Source organism: Pristis pectinata, chromosome 3, assembly GCF_009764475.1.
Source record: "Pristis pectinata isolate sPriPec2 chromosome 3, sPriPec2.1.pri, whole genome shotgun sequence".
Classification (NCBI taxonomy): Eukaryota; Metazoa; Chordata; class Chondrichthyes; order Rhinopristiformes; family Pristidae; genus Pristis; species Pristis pectinata.
In genome coordinates this window covers 94,979,412-95,003,726 of record NC_067407.1, presented here as the reverse complement: position 1 = coordinate 95,003,726, position 24,315 = coordinate 94,979,412, and the positions used below count along the sequence as shown (strand labels likewise).

General features: G+C 38.9%; 1 protein-coding gene across 1 annotated transcript in view; it reads right to left on the bottom strand.

Moving 5' to 3' along the window:
- LOC127567749 (dystrophin-like) overlaps nt 1-24,315 on the bottom strand; it is a 358,665-nt gene that overhangs the window by 69,938 nt on the left and 264,412 nt on the right. Inside the window, 4 exon segments of the mRNA XM_052010734.1 lie at nt 3,991-4,054; nt 4,330-4,408; nt 8,141-8,287; nt 19,583-19,851. Coding sequence (XP_051866694.1) covers nt 3,991-4,054; nt 4,330-4,408; nt 8,141-8,287; nt 19,583-19,851 — 559 coding nt within the window.

The following is a 24,315-nucleotide window of genomic DNA, read 5'->3' as shown; positions in this document are numbered from 1 at the left end:
CAAGCCAAACAAGGTTTTGTACAATTCCACACCACAACTTTTATTTTTGATATTTGTGGTAGCTTTTGATCCCACTATGCAATACTGGCTTCACATATGACATTCTTAGTTGTTACTTACTTATTTTATAACACAGCCCAACAAAATGAAAATGTGTTAAGACACATTCTTTAATGCTACTCCTGGCACCAAAATAAAACACAAGCCTAGTACCAAGAGGCAAGTCAAATCAGAAGTTCTAATCTCCAAGGGAAGGGACTTCCTCTAATATCAGCCCCTCTGTTCTCAGACATTCCTAACCCGACATGCACACATCAGCAATACAGGTTTTATGGTACCAGGTTTATAATCATTAGAGTTTTCTAATTTAGTACTGCACCAAAGATATATCATTATTATTTTGTAAATATTTTTCTGAACAAACAAGCAGTTTGGCATATTTACCAACTGGATATTCTTATGATCTTTTTTGAGCCCGTGTGATCTCTGCACTCTGATCCTCAGGTCACTGATCAATGCTTTCTTTTTCAGCCATTATGTCATAGACATAAATAATGGCTGAGAAAGACTCCTTAGACTGCACTTTTCAAACCTGAGACCTCTGCCAGCTAGAAGAACAAGGGCAGCAAAGGCATGGGAACACCACCACCTGGAAGTTGCTTTGCAAGCCACATGCCAATCTGAATTGGAAATATAGTGCAGTTCCTTCACCGTTGCTGGGTCAAAATTGTGGAACTCCCTCCCTAACAGCATTGTGGATATACCCATTACTCAAGGACTGCAGTGATTCAGGAAGACACCACACCACCACCTTCTTGAGGGCAACTATGACGGGTAATTAAATGCTGACTCAGCCTGTGAAGTCCACATCCCATGAATGAATATACAAGGTTTTCGTACTGAACATTAGTCCACAAGACAAAGGAGCAGAAGCAGGCCATTCGGCCCATCGAGTTTGCTCTGCCACTTCACCATGAGCTAAACTATTCTCCCATCTAGCCCCAATTCCCGACCTTTTCCCCATATCCCTTGATACCCTCACTAATTAGATACCTATCAATATCCTCCTTAAACACCCCCAATGATCTGTCCTTCACAGCTGTATGTGGCAACGAACTCCATAAATCCACGACCATCTGGCTAAAGAAATTTCTCCTCATCTGTTCTAAATGGGTACCCTCTAATTCTAAGACTGTGCCCTCTTATCCTGGACTCACCCGCCAAGGGAAACAACTTAGCCACATCTACTCTGTCCGGTCCTTTCAACATTCAAAATGTTTCTATGAGGTCCCCTGTCTTTCTTCTGTACCCCAATGACTATAGTCCAAGAGCTGACAAATGCTCGTTGCATGTAAGCCCTTTCACTCCTGGAATCATCCTTGTAAATCTTCTCCGAACCCTCTCCAATAGTCCCAATAATTATAGTGTACAATACTCTTCTGACATATGACAATCATTGAGAAACTTATGCATTCATCTTCCAACCTGCAATAAAGGGCTAGGACGCACTGTTGATTGGCCAGCAACTCTGTAGGAAGCTAGCTGCAGTGTGTAGGCCCATGCATCCAGACTTCTGCACCTGTGCTCTGCGGTGCTGATCCATGGAACTCACTGGAGTCGGATGTGCCACATCTCATTCCATCCCTGGACACCACTGATTCCAGGAGCATTCCTTAACTTGCTGAGCTGTGTGGTCAAACACACTTCCTATCTGGTCCCTCATTGCTGGCACATCTCACACAGCTCCACTGATTTGAATGGGCAACTCACCTTCAGAATAAATGTCAGTAAAGTTTTGAAGTTTTTTTTGTGAGAAACTAATTATTTTAATTATTTCAAAAGCATTCTGGGAAGGACCTTACTTTCAGCAACCTGCGACCTTATTGCCTGCTGCAATTCATGGAATGACCACACACTGGCAGTGCATTGGAAGCTGTGCAGCTGCAAAGTTCAATCTGGTTATGTCACTAGACTGGTGGAAAACCAAAAGATCCACAACACATCCAAAGTGACCTGTCCCATTACTTTTTTCTTCAACTACTTGTGACTGTCGGCTGCCATGTCTGCTGGTATAGTGGAGAAAGCCAGAGCAGAGAGAGAGAGAGGGGAGGCCGCTTCAATACGCCACAGCAGCAATCATCCAAATTAACATATCAATTGCACACATTCAATTCTTCCTGGAGTTTTAACCCTAAATATCTGAAAATTTTCACCATTTCATTTGCATTCACCAAATGATTAATATTTAAAATTAATCAGAAGTTAATTCAACATTGGTTGGTTCCACAAATTTTATTCAATGCTTCTGGAGCACAGTTTTACTTAATAATCCAAAATGGAACTGCTCCATTATTTTTTTTTGAAATTATGGCTTCAAGAGCTATGATAGTACTTCCTCGTTAAGAAAAAGTTGTTAGATAATGTTGACAAAAGCACAATTTTCAAAATTATTCAAGGTGTTGAAGGTTAATGCGGAAAGATTGTTCCCACTGATTGGCAAATCATTACCAAGAGGATACAGTCTGAGGTACATTAACGCAAGGATAAAGTTGAAATTAGATTTTCCTCAGATGGGTGGTACTGAAGAGAACACTGTCTTTTTAAAATCAGTGGCTATAAATGCAGAGATTACAAAATTATTTATAAAGGAATAGGTTAAATACTTCAAAAATGAAAAACCAGAACAGAAAGATGCAGGCACAGCTCATAGTGCTGCTGCCTCAGCTCCAGCAATCCAGGTTCAATTGACTTCCAGTGCTTTCTGTATATAGTTTGCATGCTCTTCCTGTGACAACCATGCTAAAGATGTATGGATTGTTTAATTAATTGATCATTGTAAATTGCCCTTACTGCAACTGAGTGTAGTGGTAGAATCTAGGGGAAGTTGGGACACTACGTCTATGTGGAAGGGATTGAAAATAGATGCAATTCAATTGCATGTCAGTGAACACTCTAACAAACTTCTACAAATATCCTGTTGAAAGCATCCTGACTGGTTGCATCATGGTCTGGTACGACAATTCAAATGCACAGGAATGCAAGAAGCTGCAGAGTAGTGGACTCAGCACAATACATCACAGGTACATCCCTCTCCACCATCAAAAGTATCTACAGGAGGTGCTGCCTCAAGAAGGCAACATTATCAAAGATCCCCACCATCCAGGCCATGCCATCTTCTTATAGCTACCATCGGACAGGAGGTACAGAAGTCTTAAGTCCCATACCAGCAGGTTCAAGAACAGCTACTCCCCTTCAACCATTTGGTTCTTGAACCAACCTGCACAACCCTAATCACTAGTTCAGTATGGCAACACGATGACCATTTTGACCATTTTACACTACAGTGGATTTTTTTTTGTTCTAGTTGTGTTCTTCCTTGTATAATTTTGAATAATTTATGTTAAATTTATGCTTTTCTTGTGAATGTTGTCTCTCTAATGCTATGTGCCTGTGATGCTGCTGCAAATAAATTTTTCATTGTCCCTCTGCATACATGTACTTGTGCATATTACAATAAACTTGACTTTGACAAAAAAAATAGGACAGGCTGAATGACCTCACATTACAATGTATGAAATCCTGAATGAATTCAGAACAAATAATTATCTTTATACCTAGCATGTCAAATCAATACAACTCTTTTGCTTTGAGTTTTATTACAAGTCTAGCCACAAAGATTCCAAAGGGAAGCAATGGGAGAGGAGGGACAGTGAAGCAGAGGTTTAAAATATTGGGACTGAACAAGTCTGACATTGATCCAGAAGGCAGAAATATATATTGCTAATTTACGTACTTGTTTCATCCCTGCAAAAAGGTGGGCAGTGAACACAGAGCATACAGAAATGTCATCCTGCAATTATTGATGTCATAACATTCTAATTACACTTATCTGACTCACTACCCATGAACTTCATCTATGGCAATCACTTGTACCCATGTGGAAAACACATCTCTATCTAGCAAGTTGATTATAACACAAAGAAAACTTACTTGATGTAGTATGGCACCTTATTGTTGTGTGACACAGCTCTCTGCCATGGCAACTGAACAGAAGCTAGAGAAATAAAAAAGATAGATTATAACTCAACTATGACAAAAATATGCATAAACCACTTGCATTGCTCACAACCCATTAAACATACAGCATCAAAAAAAAACATTAATCCCTGCTTTTTGGTGACAATGCACACAGTTCACTTTTCAAATGCACAGTAAATATATTTCATACTTTGACAAATAAGCACATTAATGCTTCAAGTACCATCTACCTGCAACATTATTATACATATTATACATTTTATGTTGTAGATTTCCAGACATCTGACTTACTGGAGAGGAAATGTTGTGATGATGGACCAAAGTCCCGGTATGCTTCTTGCAACTGCTTGATCCGATCCTCAACGGCAACCTGGAATAATAAACAGAGCCAATGTTTATTTATTAATCCCACTGAGACTCACAGTGACAAAGGAATTATCACATAGATTTTCTCAAAAGAGAATGCAGAGTGTTCCTCTAAATCTAGGCTCTGATTAAATTCAACCTTGCCATGCAATTCACAATTCATGTTGACCACACTGCTTTTTGAAATTATGCAGCCATATCCCAGTTTGAACTAAGAAACAAACACAATCAGGATTCTATCCGCACGGGTGACTGCAGGAACCCTCAGAACAAATAGCCACCTGCCTGTTGAGTTTTTTTTCCTCCAAGTCAAGCAACAACTTTCACACCGTTATTTAGGTACTGGGAGCTATCAAACACTGGGAAAGGCTAGTCAGTAGCTCTTGCAAATTCCAAACAGAATTAATTATCTCTCCTCATTGCACAGAAAAAAAAGTATCAGAGCTAACGCTCATGGAAAATAGGCAAAAAGCAATTTATATTTAAGGAACAGGAGTAGATAGGATGACTTTAAAAGGATCTTAAAGACAGAAAGGGAAGTCACTAAGTGAATGTAAGACCACTGACCCAAGAGGAGAGAGTGAAAGTTTAGCCCTCAGTCATGAATAAGCAGTAATGTGAAGTTAGAGGAGCACAAGCCACACTCAGGGATTGGCAGCAGAAGTTTGTCCAGATCAAGTGTTCATAACTGCTGAGTGTGTTTTGAAAGCAAGAATGAGAAACTTGGAAATGAAGAAGCCATCGCACCTTCAAGAGCACAGATATTGACCATTCCTTCAACATTTCTTCTTGATCCACAGAATAGAGTAAGATTGGTTAAGTTCCAGGAATTCCCTCAGTAGCTTCTGATGTGAACGATATTGCAGCACAGATGAACAGAAACATCAGAAGGCTGCAATTTTACTTGCGTCAGGATGTGCCACTTATGTATTCAACTGTGAAACTATACCAGTTGTGAAGCTGAGGCAGAATATCTTTGAACTCAAATTTCCATTTGTAATTGATTGCTGATAATCCAATGTAATGAATTTTCATTAACACATTGAATTCTAGCAAATTAAATAACCAGGGCTGTAGATAAGGCTTTAACCTAAATGATGGGTGGGAGGATTCTGGTGAGGGGAAATGTAACATGTGAAAGACAAGGGACAAGGCATAGTGCAGGGTAGCAAAACAGATAATGATAACCAGAGTATGTCTGAAGAGGCAGTGCATACAAACTTAACAGTATTGTATAATTAGACTCACAGCAAGGGAAAATGATAAAACAGAAACATTGAAGTCTCTTTATCTGAATCCACGCAAGTAGATATATTAATGTCACAAATAAAAATAAATGGGTATCGTCTAATAGCCTTTTAATAGACATGGTTGCACAGTGTCCTGGATTGGGAATTAAATATTCCAGAATACTTTCAGAGACAGATAAAATGGAAGAGTTGCATGGGCACCCTGATGACCAAGGATGATATAAAAACAAAAGAGAGAAAGGACCTTAGCTTGGCAAATAAAGATGAAGAATTAGTTTGGTTGGAGCTGAGAAATGGGCAGAAGACATGGATGATAGTTGTATATAGGCCCCCAAACAATAGTGGACATGGTATGATTAAAAAAGTGGAGGCGCTTATCATGAGGGTATAGCAATCATCACAGAGGATTTAAATCTCTGCATAGACTAGGTAAACCAAATTACCAGCAATAGAGCAGAGGACAAATTCATGGAGTGTAAAGAGATGGTTTTCTCAATCAATATGTTGAGGAACAAACAGAGAAACAGGCTACTTTTGATCTATTAATGTACAATGAGAGAGAGTTGATTAATAATCTTGTGGTTAAGGGCTTTTATAGATCCTAATATGATAGAATTTTACATAAAGACACCAAGTCATTTAAATAATAGTGTATCTAAATCTTAATGTGCATATTCAGCAACCAGTTAGGAACAGCATATTCACTTTTAATGCCACAGTGTTTAAAAACAAGAGTAAGGGCTACAGTTGAAATTTTCCAAACAGATCTGGCTTCCCGACTTAAGGAATGATAAAATGGAGATAGGATTCACCAGATTCATTCCTGGGATTCCAGCAGTCTGAACCTGTACACTTTTCAGTTCAGAAGAGGGAAAGGTGATCTCAGTGAAATGCATGAAATTCTTTCAGGGCTTTGCAGATGCAAAGATGATGCTTATCTTGGCTGGGGTGCCAGGAACCAGGAGTTAGATTCAAAAGTGTGGAGTTAGCCATACAGGACATAAATATGAAGAAACTTCTTCACACGAAGGTTAGTTGTTCTTTGGCTCTACCCAAAAGGGCAGGAAGGCTCAATTATTGACTATAGTCAAGAGAGCTATCAATAGATTTTTAGATATTCAGAGAATCAAGGGATATGTGGTTACTATGACAAAGTGGTGGTGAGGTAAATAACATGATTTTGCTAAATGGTGAATCAGGGAAAATGGCCAAATGGTCTAGCTCCTGCTTCAATAGCACATACTATGTTCTTGCATTCATTTTTAATTTGAGTTATTGTCTGGTGACCTCTCAGCAGCTAAGTCCATTATGTAGTTCAGCTTCAACAGCACCAGCTTTGGATGGGAAGACAATATATGAGTTTACATTGCTGACATGTGATTAATGAGTGGTAGATCTGAGCATCAAGATGTACTATGATCAGAATAGAAAGCAATCGGAAAGCCTGCAAGACTCACTGAACTCTCAGATTCACGAAACCCATCTTGCCTGATTATGGCTATGAAACCAAATGAACCAGCAAACAACTGATACAAAAATATGACAAAACCACATTTGTTTAAAAAATGAAATCTTTTATATACTGGAGATGGTGTTGTAAATTTCCTTTATGTTCGTTTACCAAAGCTGATGATTCATGGTTTGAAGGATGATACCAGCCACTGACAAGTGTGGCCATGCTAAATACCCACACATGAATTGCTTCCAACCAAAAGATCTGAACGGAGACCATGGAGTAAATTACTGAATTTACCTGTGTGGAACATAGGGAAAATCTGGAGACGTTTGTGCCAAATGCCAGACTGAACAAACCAGCTGCACAAGACTGAAATTATTTTTCCAAAATCTGCTTGCATTAAGTCTAAAGAAAATTTCCAAATGCGGCACTGCTGAGGTTAAAATTAAATTTGATTCATCAAAATAAAAGAAACCCATTGGATAATTGGAATTCTTTTTCTTTCTATAAATCAATTAGATATTTTTGGTAATTCTTTGCAGCATGCCTCTGCCAAGGATTTAAATTATCAGAGATAACTCTTCAACACTGAAGTGATCCCAGCAGCCTACCTCCAAATCCTTTCTGATGGATGTGCAAAGAAATCGAGCCATTAAAATTCCAGGTCAATGCTAAACCTATTTAAGTTGATCCACTGAATGTACCTTTCAGCAATATGGTTTGTATAGTCATTTCTGACAGTAATCGAGCTATGGCTCTGTAACTGCCTTTAACTCTGAGATCCAAAACTACAAATCAGCAGAGGACATTAACTTTATTTCGGGTAAAGGACGATACAGTATAAAAAAACTGAATCCCTCATTATGCTGAGGCACTAAATAAAATAACTTGTTCTATAAAACAACTCTTTAATTTATTCCCAGGTTTGGAAACAAATGATTTACTATGAATTGTGGAGCAGTACATCTTTCACTTCCTTGTACGTACAAGCATGCAGATTAAATCTGCAAATCACCTTTTTCGCTCTTACCTGTATCAGTTTCCACCGCATATTTAGGTCATCAAGCTGGTGAGAAATCTTTGGAGATAAAGTGACATCAAGTGGAGATAACTGACCAGCCAGGTCATTAACCATTTTGACTTCTTGCTTCAAAGGAACAATTTCTTCTTTAAAAGCCTAATGGAGATTACACAAGAAAAAAAAGTCTGAGAATTCTCTTAAAGAGTTTAAAAAGATAATTGTTTGCAATCTGCATCTCAGAATGAAATACTAAAATCAAGTTATTTGAGTCATTTGGAGCATTACAAAGCTGATGTAATATTGAGGAAGTGTCAACCCCAAGATATTTTTACATATCTTTTGTTTCATTACACATTTTAATTTCTAATTATAATTACACAGATCCTTGAATTAAATCAATATGCTAACTGGGAAGCAAAATGGAACTAGATGCAACAGAGCTCTAAGTTGTGCAATTTCGAATTTGAGCCTCTGTTCACTTTCTCTCAATATGCACAAGAAACCCATTACCACATTTAAAAGTTGTTAAATTCAAGCTTCTGGAAATTCAAAATCCATTTTTTGGGCTTACATGCAACTGAGAGTGCACATTCTCTTCCCTGGAAGCAAACTGCACTCAGCCAAAATTGATCTGGTTCAGTTGGCGAAGGATTAACCATTTCACAGGTCATCAGATTTTTTTTTGTAAACTTCTGGACATTTTCCCTGCCTTGTTCTGACTACCTGACAGGGAAATGGCTTGCAGCATAAACTGGAAATTGGTGGAACAATTATCATTCCTCAGCATCCACAGTTTTATCTGCTCAAAAGAGCATCAGGGTGGTAGGTTGGTCCTGGTGACAACTCTAAGGCTGTGGATTAACTTGATTCTTCCGATATTAGGTGTGTGATTGTACAGACACCTCAGTCTACCTTCCCTCTGTGGGTGAGAGGAAGGGATGATTTACTCCTAACATGTGGGTTCAAGTTCTGATTAGTTAGAAATCTAAAGGAGTAGATTATTGAGCATCACAATTTACCATAAAGCACAAGTGCACTGTCACCATATTTTGTGCCACAACAATGACACAATTGAATCACCACGAAAAGTGGTGTGAAATTTCAGCATTAGAGGCCTGCCTCTCTGCAACCCATACCAGTGGGCACTGGGTTTAATTACTTAGATAAATATTTTCAAAGTTGGGCTCCAGTTAGGGGCTCATGCAGGTGTTTCAAGATTCCAAGATTTAGAGCTTTTCTAACAACCTGAGACCTGATTTCAACTTGGTTGAGTGATCTACACATTAATGATTTCAATCTGAGAAATGTGCCTTGGTATCTATGCCCTTTACATCTCGGGTATAAACGGCTCATTGAGATTTGGATTAAGGAGCTTCATCCCAGGGACTGCCCATCCAGAGAGTTCTGTGGGAAGTTGTTTTGCTACCTACTGCAAGCCAACAAGTCATGAATCACACCCTGAAAAGCAAATGACTAAATCATGATTATCGCCTGAGGAAGAAGAAATAATGATAGAGAAAATGGTTTTAGTTCTTCCAAAACCAGAGGGCACAGATACAAGACAAGAGGGGAGAGATTTAAAAAAGACCTGAGAAGTAACTTCTTTACACAGAGGGCAGTGAGTACCTGGAATGAGCTGCCAGAGGATGTGGTCGAGGCGGCTACAATTGCAACATTTAAGAGGCATTTGGATAGGTTCATGGAGGGAGGGCCTTGGAGGGTTATGAGACGAATGTGGGCAACTGGGACTAGCAAGGAGGATGCTGTGGTTGGCATGGACAGGTTGGGCTGAAGGGCCAGTTTCCATGCTGTATTATTCTATGACTCTATATGGAAGATCATGTAGGTTTCTCAAATGTCAACTTTTGGTCACTGAACAAAAAGTAGAGCCTCAAGTCACTTTAGCTCAATTACTTAAAAAATTGCAACCAGCAGACCTATTTTGCAAGCCAGATACTGACACTGGCTTTAAAGGAGCAAGGAATTGTCCTCTCTTTTAAAGGTCTCTTGAAAATAATACTTATGACTGGGATCTTCTGAGTTCTCCCAGATCATATTTTTGGGTATGAACGTATTGTGATGCATGAGATATCATAACAATATGAGTGAAGTTAGATAGAAAGTTTAGTCTTGAAAGAAGTTAGAAATGGCAAAACAATATTTCCCAAAGGCTTTTCAACAGGAGAGGGAAAGTAACAGGTAATACAGTACAAACAGAGTTGTGTGCTGCATCATAAGCTGTTGACATTGCTGTGTACATAACTACTCCAAATGTCCAATTGCCCAGAGAATCCAGGACTCAATTCTGCAGCTTATTTGATAATTTAATAAATGTAGCCAGTCATACAATAAGTGCCAAAGACAAGCTCCTGGATTCAGAATTCTTGGGTCCTTTATAAAGACACAATCGACCTTTGCGCAAATCCATCACAAATTCAATCCATTAAAACATAAACATTCAATAAAATGCTGGTGGGCTGTGGATTATTTATATTGTATTAATGAAAAGGCAAATCAGATCACAGCATAGTGCACTTAATAATATAGTGCACTGGACTCAGGGCATAGATCAGATAGGTCCGTGTGTAAATGGTATTTGAATAGAAGACTGCCGTTAAGTACAATCTGAACAGCGAGCCACTGAAAATCTTAATTTCTAAATAATTCATGGGATGAATGAGCTGGACAAAACAGAATAAAGTATAAAGCTATTGCTGGCATCTCATATCTAGGTAGCTATGTGACTAAATTTGAGAACCATTTCTTGCAAGACTTAACAGGTGTCTGACAAAGGCCTCCTCTGAGCCAAGCAAGTTACTTTTAAGGCTGCACAAGTTCTAAATGCCATGCCATGAACAATTAACAGAAGTCAGGCGAGGGATATCAATGACCTTCGTCAGGAGTATAATAAATGGCAAATTTTTTTTGAGATTAATCCAGGCAACAAGACAAACGACTGAGACCATCTGCACACAATTCGAAGAGGGGATTGAGAGAAGCTAGTATGCACATGGGTGAACGTGAAGAAAAGACAGGCATCAGTGGAACAGTTCAGCTAATTGAAGCAGGTGCTGATGCATCGGCAGAACTTGTCACAGTAAAACAGATGACGTACTTATCTATTGCTACACTTGGGTATGTGTAAGCAACCCGCAGCAAATGCTGAGGACTGGTTACATAAGAGAGTATACCATACCCCATCCAGTTGTTGCAGTTTATAATATTACTATGTAACAGAAGCCTTCAAATAAGATGGACTGATGAAAGCAAAACTAAATCAGATTTTATGCACTCATGCTTTCTTCTCAACATATAGCACAAGCCAATTTAACTTTTTGCTCTCATCCCCAAATCCATTTCCATATTTTTGAAATCCAGTCACATACTGCAATGTCTAAATAATGCTCAATGTTACAGACATTCGCTTAATTGAAGCTTCTTGAATGCACGTGTGAAATACAATCACTCATTGGAATTTTCTGTCAATTGAGGAGTAATGTGTCTGTCTTTGAAGTGCAGTCATCCATCTGCAAGGACCATTTGGGCCACTGACCTGCGAGTATTTCCAGCATTTTCTGTTTTTTTCATTATTATTTTGATAATTAATTTAACTTTAATTCAATGTTTTTAATGATTTCTAACCATCTTAATCAACTTTATACACATCAGTTTTAATAGTTTTGAATGTGTCCAAATTTAAAAACTGTTACAAAGTTCACATAAGGGCGGGCTCCATTTCTTGTCTTGGCTTCAGTAAACCTGTCAGGACACCGTGGGGTAATGCATCAAGTCATTACCCGACGCCAAGTCACCAGAGACCTCGCTGCCCAACTCCTGGGTCTGAAGGGCCAGGTCCAGGGAGATGCAGTCTAACCCATGAAATTCAGTGCAAGTGGTCCTTAACTCTGATGGATAGAAGGGCAGTACTAGACAAAAGAGTGCAATAAAATTCTCCACTCTACACCTGAGCAACCATACAGATATTTTAGGTCTGTGCAGAATATTAAAGAGCTGCTTCTGCAATGCCATTCCTGGCATAGATCTGTTTTGACATTTCTCTCTAGTGAAACAAATAATTTGAAAACACCTTGGGCTATCAGTATTTTGAATGATACTTGACTATGCTAGCCTTTAAAGTAATTTCTCTGAAGTGTGAAAGTCTTTTACAAAGGCATTTTCTGAACATTACACAGCTATATAATGTAACCATTGAGAAAAGCTATCATGAATAACAGAATTACAAGAAGACAAAACATCAATGCATTTTCCAGTACATTATTGAGGGATGTAAGTTTTCCATTTAAAGACAAAGCCTCTTCAGAGTGCTGATTAAATCTCACTGTAAAGACAAAATATATGTAAGGATTTGATTGACATATCAAAGACTGGTTCCTGGCCCTGAAAAACGGTAGTTAAAAAGTGAAGAAAGCCTGCCTAAATAAAACAACATACATAGAATTTTTTTTTAAATTGTAATATCAAATTTTAATTTGCAAAAATATTGCAGTTCAATTCACACAATGACATTTCATCTATACATGACCCTTTGTAGCAGCTGGGAAAACAGCAAAACTGATTTTTCTTTCTTGAAAGAACACAAGTAAATTGCTCAAAATGCAGTGCCCAAGTGACTTAAAAAAAAGTTAGTTAAGATTATTAATTACCTTTTATAATGGAATGTCATATTTGCCTAAAAAATGGCTAACATTTGATAATAAAGCTCTGAAGTTCTAGAAAACCTGCATCACCTTATTAAATGAAGGAATTCACCTCAGTGCATCAATTGTGGTTCATTAAGATTGCACTTTTTCTCTGAGTCAGAAGATCGCAAGTCCAAATTCCAGTTCACAGTCTTCAGCCCAAAATTCTCAGCTGAGATTTCAAAGCTATAATGAATCAACACTGCACCATCAGAAATCACATCTGTCCGATCAACTGTTAATCAAGGGCCCTGAATATTCTGTCAGGTGGGAGCAAACAATCCCACCACACTATTTTGAAGAATGGGCAAGTTATCTCTAGTGTCCTGAATATTTATTCACAAATCAACACCACTAAAAATATCACCTGCTCTTTATCTCTGTTCTCTTCCAATTCTGCTCCCATGATCAACTCAAGCTCAATTGCTCCATCTCTTATTGCCATGCTTCAGCTACCAAGGGCCAAAATATCTCTCCCAATATCTAACTGCCCTTCCAGCTTTTTTCTCCTTTAAGGCAGGCATTAAAATCTAACTCTTTGGACAACCTATTGATCACATGGTTATGCAACTCACTGTCAATTTTGCTTGATAACATCCTCTGAAGGACTTTGGGATATTCTGCTACGTTCAAGAGGCTACGAGAATACAACTGACTGTCAAAGCAATATTCAATCAACTGCCAAGCAAACTCAGATCTCAAGATATATTCAAACCAAAGGCTGCTGATATGTAATAATGCTATACTGGTTTGCAAATAAATTGTGCTTTAACTTTAGACAGAGTTGCAGACAATCGTTGGGAATGATAAACATTTATTTATGTGCCTACAATTCTGATAGCAGTGAAACAGCACACTGTGGAACCAACACAAATAACTGAAAAATTCTTTTGAAACAAATCCATCTCTTGATATTGTGAGAACACTACAGAAAGCCTTCATTGATTCCTGCAGCCTTCACGAAACTTATTAGCTTGTATGGACAGCATTTGTCTTGAAATATTCAATAGATTTTGAGAAGAGAGTAGCCCCAGCTCTTTTGGTCACAGAGTTAGAAGCATTTGTTACAGAGAGTCGAGCTTTATTTTGTTGTCTTAAAGCTGAGAAAGGTTTAGGACTGTGAAACAATTGAGGCAGTGGAATGAGTTTTGCATTTCTTCAAAACAGACATGGATCAAATGGCCTCAAGTGCTGTTAACTTGTATAACAGTCCTCAGCTTAAGTAAACAATTAGCATCCAGTCAATGTAACTGAGAGGTGAAGATGGTTATATTGATTAGTATAATGGAAATATCCTATACTATTTAAGGTATACTTTTGCACTTGGTTTTCTCCTATTTTCAGTCATGACACTTGAATTTGCTGACTGTTTCAAGGATTCTCTGCTTTAATTTCAAATTTACAGCAGCAAAGAGCTGCATAGCTTTCTGCAAGTATGGTGATTAGTCAGACCTGAATCACTGGTGATGTGGTCTGAGTGAAGTGTTCAAATCAAGTTGACCTTGGTTTGATGTAAAGACCTGCTTTTCCCAACAGCTGCAACATTTCTGAAATTCAAAGACTGCCACATCTAATCCCAACATTTTCTTCTTTCTCAACATCCTTTATCGCTATTTTCATAATCTATTCTAGTTAACAGACATACCTTAAACAACTTACAGCATAAGAATTCTACATTCTAAACAATTACATAAAGACTTTTGTTTCCGAAACTCCTCTATAATTCAAAGTTTGAAGTAGTAAAAATTTGGAGTTGCATTCCACCTTTAATATCGAAAATGTTCCAAACCACTGATCAGAAGCCTACGAATAAAAACAAGGCATCCAATGATATTTTACCAGTTAATTAGAAGTTCTGTCAAAGAGGTACATTAGAATGAACATTTTAAATGGAAAAAAAAAGAGGTAAAGAGCTGGAGAGGTTTATGCAGAATTCCAGATATAACAACTGTGTAACTGAAGACACTATTAGTACAAGGAATAAAATCAGGGATGCTCAAGAAATTATAATAGGAGAGGTGAGCCCACAAGGGGTTTAAAAACAAGGAGGAAATTTTATTTAAATCAAGGTGCTGCTGAAATAGTTGTCAATTTAAGTCAGCAAGCGGGACATTGAGAGTAAAGGAAAAAGTGGCATAGCTTTGGATTACCTTAAAATTATTCAGGGTAGAATGTAGATGCCACACAGGAAAGCACAAGGACCAATGTGGATTAGAGACACAAGAGACTGTGGATGTGAATGAGGTTTTCAGAATCAGGCGAGTTGAGATTGGGGTGGAGTTAGACAATGTGACAAAGATCTTATTGAAAGGTTGGCTCATGGCCTGAGAGCTCAGCTCAGCATTAAATATGGCACCTTAGTAGTACAAACACTAATTTAGTCTCAGGGGGTTGTCAAGGATGGTGACTGGGGAACGAAGCTTGTGACGTGGACTGAAAATGACAGCTTTGCTATCTCCAATGTTTAATTGAGATAACTTTCTATTCATTGTGCAGTGAATATCCAACAAATAATTTGGCAACTCAGGGACAGCGAAAAGTTTGAGAAATGAGCTAGTGAGGTTGAGTGGATATCATCAGTATACTTATAGAAACATATATATTTTGGATGATGCTATAAAGGTAGATGAGCAATAGATCAAAGATAGTGCATAAGTGTTAACTGAGACCAGTGTACCTGATTCTCTGCTAGAATTAAACCAATAAGAATGGTACCAAGGAAGTGTGGACACATCTGGATAACTGTGAAGAGTTGGTGGCAAAGGATCAAGTGCTCAACCAAATCGAAGGTTGCCATCTGGTTGAAAGGAATTGAAATGTTAAAGTCAGGCATCAGTAAAGGATATACCATTTTGGGGAGAGATGAGGAGAAATTTCTTCACGTAGATGATCATGTAGCTTTAGAATTCCCTACCCCAGAGGGCAGTGGAGGGTCAGTCACAGAGTTCATTCAAAACAGAAATAGATAGATACTTCAAATATTAAGGGAAACAAAGGTGTGAAATTGGCCCAATGATAGAAGATAGCTATGATTTTGAACAATCCTGGAGCAGTCTCAAAAGGACCCAATGGCGATTCCTGACTCTTTTTCTGATGTTCCACATAATATTTAAGCTATGTCACAAAAAGGTGCAAGAGGAAGAGATGGAAAACAATTTATCTGTGTCCTCTTTTCCTTAAACCAGATAACCAGCTTGTCCTTTTGTGTATATAAAAGAAGAACATGGAGATAGTTACATTTCTTTTGGTTTTATTAAGGATAAGCTTATTATAATACTGATTAAGAATACTCGAGGTGGCTGGCAGACATGGGCCAAGCAGGATCCACGGGAGCTCATACTTGTACCTTCTCTGCTTCTAATTTCCATAAATGACAGATAAGAAAACTGTAGCTTGGTTAAACAAGCCACTTACAGAAAGTGGAAGATGCAGAGGCACAGAAACGTTAATAAAGGGATTAAACAGAGTTGTACAGTTAGGGAGAGACACTACAATGAAATTTAGCATAGCAAAATATAAAGTCTTGCATGCAAGAGTAAGAGCTGGATGGAGGATTTAAGTGGCAAAGCAACAAGGAGCTCTCTGTCAAACCCTGTTGACTAAATGAAGGTGCACTACCCAACTCGCATTTGGCTTTTTCCAATGTAAAGGAAACAACAATGTGAACAACGAATGCAGTCAAAATTAGTCTGCAATTTCTGCTCCCTTCACCCACCCCCACTTTCAGTATTCCCAAGTGACCCTTCCCTTCACACCCCCTAATCCCATTCTCCCAACCACTCCCCTTCTCATAGCACTTTCCCATGCAATTGCAGGAAATGCAACAGCTATCCTTTCAGCTCTTCCTTTCCTACCATCCAAAGATCCAAAGAGATCTTTCAGGTGAAGCAGTGATTCACCTGCCCTTCCTCAACACCTCCCCCTGTAACTGGATCCTTGACTTTCTGGCCAACAGACCACAACCAGTGAGGATAGGCAGCAATTTTTCCAACACGATTAATCTCAACACTGGTGCCCCAGAAGGCTGCATCCTCAGCCTTCTACTCTACTCCCAATATACTCATGACTGTGTGGCCAGATTCTGCTCGAACTCCATCTACAAGTTTGCAGATGATACCACCGTTGTAGGTCGTATCTCAAACAGCGACGAGTCGGAGTACAGGAAGGAGATAGGGAGCTTAGTGGAATGGTGTCATGACAACAGCCTTTCCCTCAATGTCAACAAAACAAAAGAGCAGGTCATTAACTTCAGGAAAGGGGGCAGTGTACACGCACCTGTCTACGTCAACAGTGCTGAGGTCGTGAGGGTTGAGAGACTCAAGTTCCTGGGCGTGAACATCACCAATAGCCTGTCCTGGTCAAATCACGTAGATACCATGGCCAAGAAAGCTCACCAGTGCCTCTACTTCCTCAGGAGGCTAAAAAAAAAATGGTATGTCCCCTTTGACACTCACCATGGAAAGCATCCTATCTGGATGCATCACAGCTTGATACGGCAACTGCTCTGCGCAGGACCACAAGAAACTGCAGAGTGTCGTGAAGACAGTCCAGCGCATCACGGAAACCAGCCTCCCCTCCTTGGACTCTATCTTTACCTCTCGCTGCCTTGGCGAAGCAGCCATCATAATCAAATACCCCGCCCACCCAGGTCATTCTCTCTTCTCTCATCTTCCATCAGATAGAAGATACAGCAGCCTGAGAGCACGTACCATCAGGCTTAAGGACAGCTTCTATCCCACTGTGATAAGACTATTGAAATGGTTCCCTCATACGATGAGATGGACTCTGAACTCACGATCTATCTTGTTATGACCTTGCACCGTATTGCACTGCACTTCCTCTGTAGCTGTGACACTTTACCTGTACTATATCAATGCACTCTGTACTACCTCAATGTAACTGCACTTTGTAATGAATTGACCTGTACGATCAGTATGCAAGACAAGTTTTTCACTGCAACTCTGTACAAGTGACAATAATAAACGAATACTGCCAATCGAATGAACTGCATCTAGTGTTCACAATGTGGTATCCTTTACATTGGTGTACCAGAAACAAAATATTTACTCTGAGATACAAAAGCAACTACAAAATCATATTATGTTACGTTAGATATCAGATTCCACGGATAAGAAAACTAATGCAAAGGGACTCACTTTGATGAAGAGCATTTTGATGTACTACTGTCATAATCGACCTTTTTATCTAAATATTTTGTTGAATTCTGACAGTTTTACTTAGGACAAGTAACAAATTTGGCAAAACAACCAAGAACATTGCCCAGCCTACTCGCACCTCAATTTCCTTCTCGATTTGCTTGTTTGACAGATTTGGATCCTTATGTTTATAGAATGAGGTATCCATTCCTAAATGACTTTACCAAAACCTTTGTTGAAATCTATAATATCAGTATTTCCAGTTGAGCATTTCTAACCTTGAGTGCCAATAGAAATTAAAATTGTAGCCACAACAGAAAGTGACAATATAAGGTGACAACATTTAACTCTGTAAAATCTCTTCCATCTTGAACTCTTCCTCCCAGTCAATGAATCTCCTGTTTGAGGGAAGACAGATGCATCCCTCCCTCGAAGTCCAAATCCTCAACCTTCACATTGGCATCTATCGTACCTTAGCTCTTCATTTAGGTTTTGTATAAAAATAAGTTTTATTATTGATTTTTTTTTTAGCAACCTCCAATCTCAAGTCATAATCCAAAGTGATACAATACAGCAACTATTCTAAACAGCACCTTCAGATGTTTTGATAATTCTTGGAATACATGGTAGAAAACACTAGGCATTTTGACAAAAGGGATGAAATTATCCTAATTTCTATTTCCCATCAGTAATACATCATAAATTGCGGAGAAAACAGTGCGGGAACGGGACTAACTGGATAACTCATGGGAAGAGCACATTGTGCCAAATAGACACTTTGTGCTATCTGATTCTTCACTAATAATGATTGCAAGACCAAGGAAAGCAGGTTATCAAGGATAAGAAGATTGTTCAAAAGCTTCAAACAAATCAGTTTTGCCCAAGGTTTTTTAGGCCGAGATTCTAATTTCATGAGATTGTTGAATGTATGAACTTAAATATTTTAGTTTTGCTTTTTCCTCAATTCTCCATACTTTCCATAAGAGGAACAGTGGGGTATGCCTTTTCTACCAGCCAAAAAGACCACAGTTAATTTGTTACCCAATCTCCACTTCCTGTCTTCTTCCCTCACACCTAATTCTCCTGTGCACTCCTGAAGATACTTATATACTGGGGTGTAATCTCCTCCTTAATTGAATGAGGACTGCAAAAAATATTGGAATTCTAATCTCGTGCCAACAGGGATCAACTGATTCAACAGAAACAATGCATGAAATTAAAACTAGACTCAACTTGCGTGGTTGAGCTGGTTAATGTTTTAAGAAGTCAAACTGCAGTGTAGCCTACATGCAAGAATATACATTAGAAATACAACTGTACAAGTTCCAACCCAATTCCGAATTCTATTTACAAAGTATTAATCTTAGCAATAATGGAGCCAATCCATAAATCACCCATGTCACTGAGTTCTGCTGTGACACTAATTAATGCAGTGTGATAATCAGATGTAATGGTCAATTAAGTAGCTCCATTTTATCAAATGTCAACAGCCATACAAATAATAACAATATTTCAGTGTTCTTATTGCTTCCTGTCCATTAGGAGAGTTCTGTTTGGAGAAGCTCATAAATGCAGAATGATCTGAATGTACTTACTGTGGTTTTGTCAATGTGATCTTGTAAAGAATCGATAAGTAGGTCTCCAACAGGTTGCCAGTCATTGCGGACACTTTCTGCTGTTACCACATGGGCCTCAAAGTCATCCATAGCTGTTTGCAGTTCTTGTAGCTTTTCTAGGGCCTTTTCTACCTGCTTCTGCCAGCTGTTTGCATGAACATTCAACTGCTCCCAATTTTCCTTCACTTCTGTTGACTGTTTACGCACCGCTTTAGCAATCCTCTGAGCTTTCTCTTCAGGGGTAGGCTCTAGAATTGTACAGATGCAATTGCTGGTCAACTTTCCACTGCACAGATTCTTTTAACCCATTACCCCCTTTTTAAACTTCATTCCTTCAAAGGTCTTTTGGCACCTTCTAGGAATGAGGATTGGCCACTGGCCTTGTCACACACACAGCCTCATGAATAGCAAGTAGCAGAGGTGGACCTTTAGTTTATTAGTCCTTTGGTGAGGCAGTCTGTTGCAAGGGACGCCAAAAGTCATAGAATACCCAATTGTGATTTCCAAATTAAAAAGGGATTAGAGTGAATAAAACAGTACAATACAATAAATATTTTTAAAAACTCTTCATAACTTCTCTGCACAATAACCACAGTAAAAACATACATCACACACCAACTTTCATCCTTCAGTAGTTATAAGTTCAGAGTAGATGAGGATATTAAATCTTATCATCACTGCAGGGGAGACTTTGATGAGGCTACAGATCCAATTAAGCCAAGGGGAGAGTTCCAAACAAGTCACAAAACCTCTGTTTTATATCATCTATTCAGCTGAAACACAAAGACAATCCCTCACTGTCAAATAATGAGTATTGCTTGCACAGACATAGTCTTCCTAGAGACCAATTGGCCTCATTGTTTACCCAATTATATTTGGCATGTCAACACTTGAAGGTTCAATAATTATTCAAATACCAATAAGAGGAGCAAATAGTACCATCAATATTTCAAAAAAAATCATGCTGCTGACATTTTATTGCACAAAGCACAAGTAATAGAGCTGCTTAGCAGGATCATATACAAGAGGTTATAAAGTTAGTGGCAATTGCATTCACACATATTCATAATGAATTCTTCCAATTTGTTTTAAAGAAACAGCTCTTGTAGATCAATAATAAATTATGGCACTTCAAAGTAAATATAGCCAAAAAAAGTAGATGATCAATTGGAAAAAAAGATGGAATCTTTTAAAAGTATCTATATTAACAATTTGGATGAGAATGGAGTTGGCATGGTCAGTAGGTCTGCAAAATTACACCAAAGCTGGTGGTATACCGGACAATGAGGAAGGTTATATAAAATTACAACAGGATCTAGATCAACTGGTAAAGTGGGCCAAGGAACGGCAGTTGGAATTTAACTCTGACGAGTGTGAGGTGATGCATTTCTGGAAGTTAAACCAGGGTAGGATGTGTACTGTCAATGGCAGGGCCCTAGAGAATGTTCATCGAAAGTGGCGACACAGGTGGACAGGACGGTGAAGAAGGTGTTTGGCATGCTTACCATCAGTCAGGGCATTGAGCACAGGGGTTTGAACGTCATGCTACAGCTGTACAAGATAATGGTGAGGCTGAACTTGGAGTATTGTGTGAAGTTCTGAGCACCTACCTATAGGAAGGATGTCATTGAGATGGAAAGGGTGCAGAAAATATTTGCAAGGATGTTACTAGGACAGGAGGGCTTGAGCTATAAGAAGAGACTGGCTCGGCTGTGGCTTTTCCACCCCCCAACGTAGGAGGCTGAGGGGTGGACCATATAGAGATGTATAAAATCATGAGTGGCATTGATAGGTGAACTGTTAGTCTTTTTCCCAGGGTAGGTAACTCTAAAACTAGAGGGCATAGGTTTAAGGTGAGAGGGGAAAGATTTAAAGGGGACCTGAGGAGCAACTTTTTCCACATCGTGGATGGCTTGTACATGGAATGAATTGCCAGAGGAAGTGGTAGACACGGATACAATTACAAAGCTTAAGAGACATTGAGCTAGGAAAGGTTTAGAGGGTATGGGCCAAATGCAGACAATTGGGACTAGCTCAGTTAAACAACTTGTTCGAGCTAGCTCCATGACTCTATAGGTTTAAGGAGTTTTAAACAGGATCTGAGGGATAAGTTTTTGTTTTACATAGGGAGTGGATGATGTCTGGAACATGCTGCCAGAGATGGTGGTGGAATCAGATATAACTGCTAACTTTAAAAGGCATTTAGACAGATACTTAAATAGGCAAGGCATAGGAGGGTACACTTCTAATAAAGACAAATGTAGTTAGTGTAGATGGGTAAAAAGGTCGGCATGGACGAGGTGGGCCAAAGAGTCTGTTTCTATGCTGTTTGACCCTATGACATGATGAGAGATGAAGTGTTTCTGCAGTGGGAACATGTGTGACTCAATGTGGGATCATGGGGATGCAGAGACTTTCATTTCAAGCTGAAACAATCTAAATATGATTTTAATCAAATGAAAGCTCAAAACATTCGTGCGTAGTCTTATGTTCATGAACAATACAGAAATTTGTGACATACTTCCTGTCAAAAAGGTGCCCTGAATTGGCAAATTCAGACAATTATTACAGGTGGTACACTTTGGAAGGGCAAATTCCAAGGCAGAGTACAAAGTTAATGGCCGGATTCTGGGGAGTGTGGAGGAGCAGAGGGATCTGGGGGTCCATATCCACAGATCCCTGAAAGTTGCCTCATAGGTGGATAGGGTAGTTAAGAAAGCTTATGGGATGTTAGCTTTCATAAGTCGAGGTATCGAGTTTAAGAGCTGCGAGGTAATGATGAAGCTCTATAAAACTCTGGTTAGACCACACTTGGAGTACTGTGTCCAGTTCTGGTCACCTCATTATAGGAAGGATGTGGAAGCGTTGCAAAGGGTGCAGAGGAGATTTACCAGGATGCTGCCTGGTTTAGAGAGTATGCATTATGAGGAGAGACTAAGGGAGCTAGGGTTTTTACTCTTTGGAGAGGAGGATGAGAGGAGACATGATAAAGATATAGTAAATATTAAGAGGAATAGATAGAGTAGACAGCCAGCGCCTCTTTCCCAAGGCACCAATGCTCAATACAAGAGGGCATGGCTTTAAGGTAATGGGTGGGAAGTTCAAGGGAGATATCAGAGGAAGGTTTTTTTACCCAGAGAGTGGTTGGGGCATGGAATGCGCTGCCTGGGGCGGTGGTGGAGGCAGCTACATTGGTCAAATTCAAGAGATTACTAGATAAGCATATGGAGGAATTTAAAAGAGAGGGATATGTGGGAGGAAGGGGTTAGATAGTCTTAGGTGAGGTTTAAAGGTCAGCACAACATTGTGGGCCAAAGGGCCTGTATTGTGCTGTAGTGTTCTATGTTCTATGAGTACTTAAGGCCATTTACAGAAATTATCAGGAAATACATAAAATATCTGATTCAAGTTCAGAAGTACTTCACATTAAATATCTTTGGATTTGTGCAACATTTGGGTTTGATAGGTTTGTATCAGAGCTAAAAAATGATTTGATATATACATTGATGCTTTGTAACGTAATAGATTTTCAAGGGCACTGACAAATGAATGAGTCCAACTGCATTTTATTTTCAGTGTTTGTGACATTCCAACATAACTTTGCAATTGCATGCATTTTTCCATGGAAACATCAATGGCCTTGATTGTTTAACTTGCATTTAAAAACTAATGTACCTAATTTTATCTTAAAATTTTTGAGCAGTGATAGATGGCAAGCCAATGGCAGGAGTCCATCTTTAATACATGATGTTAAACAGGCCTCCTCCTGCTGACTTTGATGGATAGAGAAGATATCAAGACATTGAATGAAGAGGAGCAAAAAATCCCCCTACCCTCTGTCCAACATTTCTCTGTCTATATTGAGCAGAATAACTGATCATTTTCAATTACCATGTGCTAACCCGCTGCCAGGTAACATACAGACTTCAGAAGCATTCAACTGGCATACACTTTGCAATGACTTGAGGATGTGAAAAGTCTATATATAAAGTACAGGCTCCCAGCTATTGTGTTTAATTGTGGTAGTCATGGTTCTTAAACTAATTGATGGGCAGTCATGGTTCTTAAACTAATTGATGACTGTGTTTTAATTGTGGTAGAAGATCATGACTGAAACTGGTAGTGAATAGAGTAGTAGTTAAGGAAATGGATCAATATTTCTTGAATAAATAGGTAAGTTTATACACTTTGACTCATTTCATCACACCTCTTCTCATTCTGTCTTTTACATTCCCTAGTCTTTTCCCCTTTGACCTTTTCCCCCCCTGAACTAGTAACATTTTGGAAATCAATTAATATCAATGATTGGTCTTGCTTCTGGGCTCCATTTCCCACTTTGAACATGCAAACAGCTTCCAAAAAGCACACATTTCTTTGCATGGAAACTACCTTGAGGAATTTTCTTTTAATCCATTCCCCATCACAGAAATTAACTGCCTTAGCACTAAAGACTCAAGTAGCCACTTAACAGATAAAGCTACATTAATTACATTTAAAATCTCAGCAAAATAGTAAAACTGGATGTTCTATTTAACAATTCACAAACATACTGCAGATCAGTCCTGGATCAGTAAACTCATCCTGTAAGGGAAGATTAGTAAGTGAATATAGAGATGACACATGCAAAGCAAACCAGGTCTTGGTCTCTGACATTGAAACTAATTGTGAAAACAGAGTCATCAATTAGTTTAAGAACCATGACTGCCCATCTG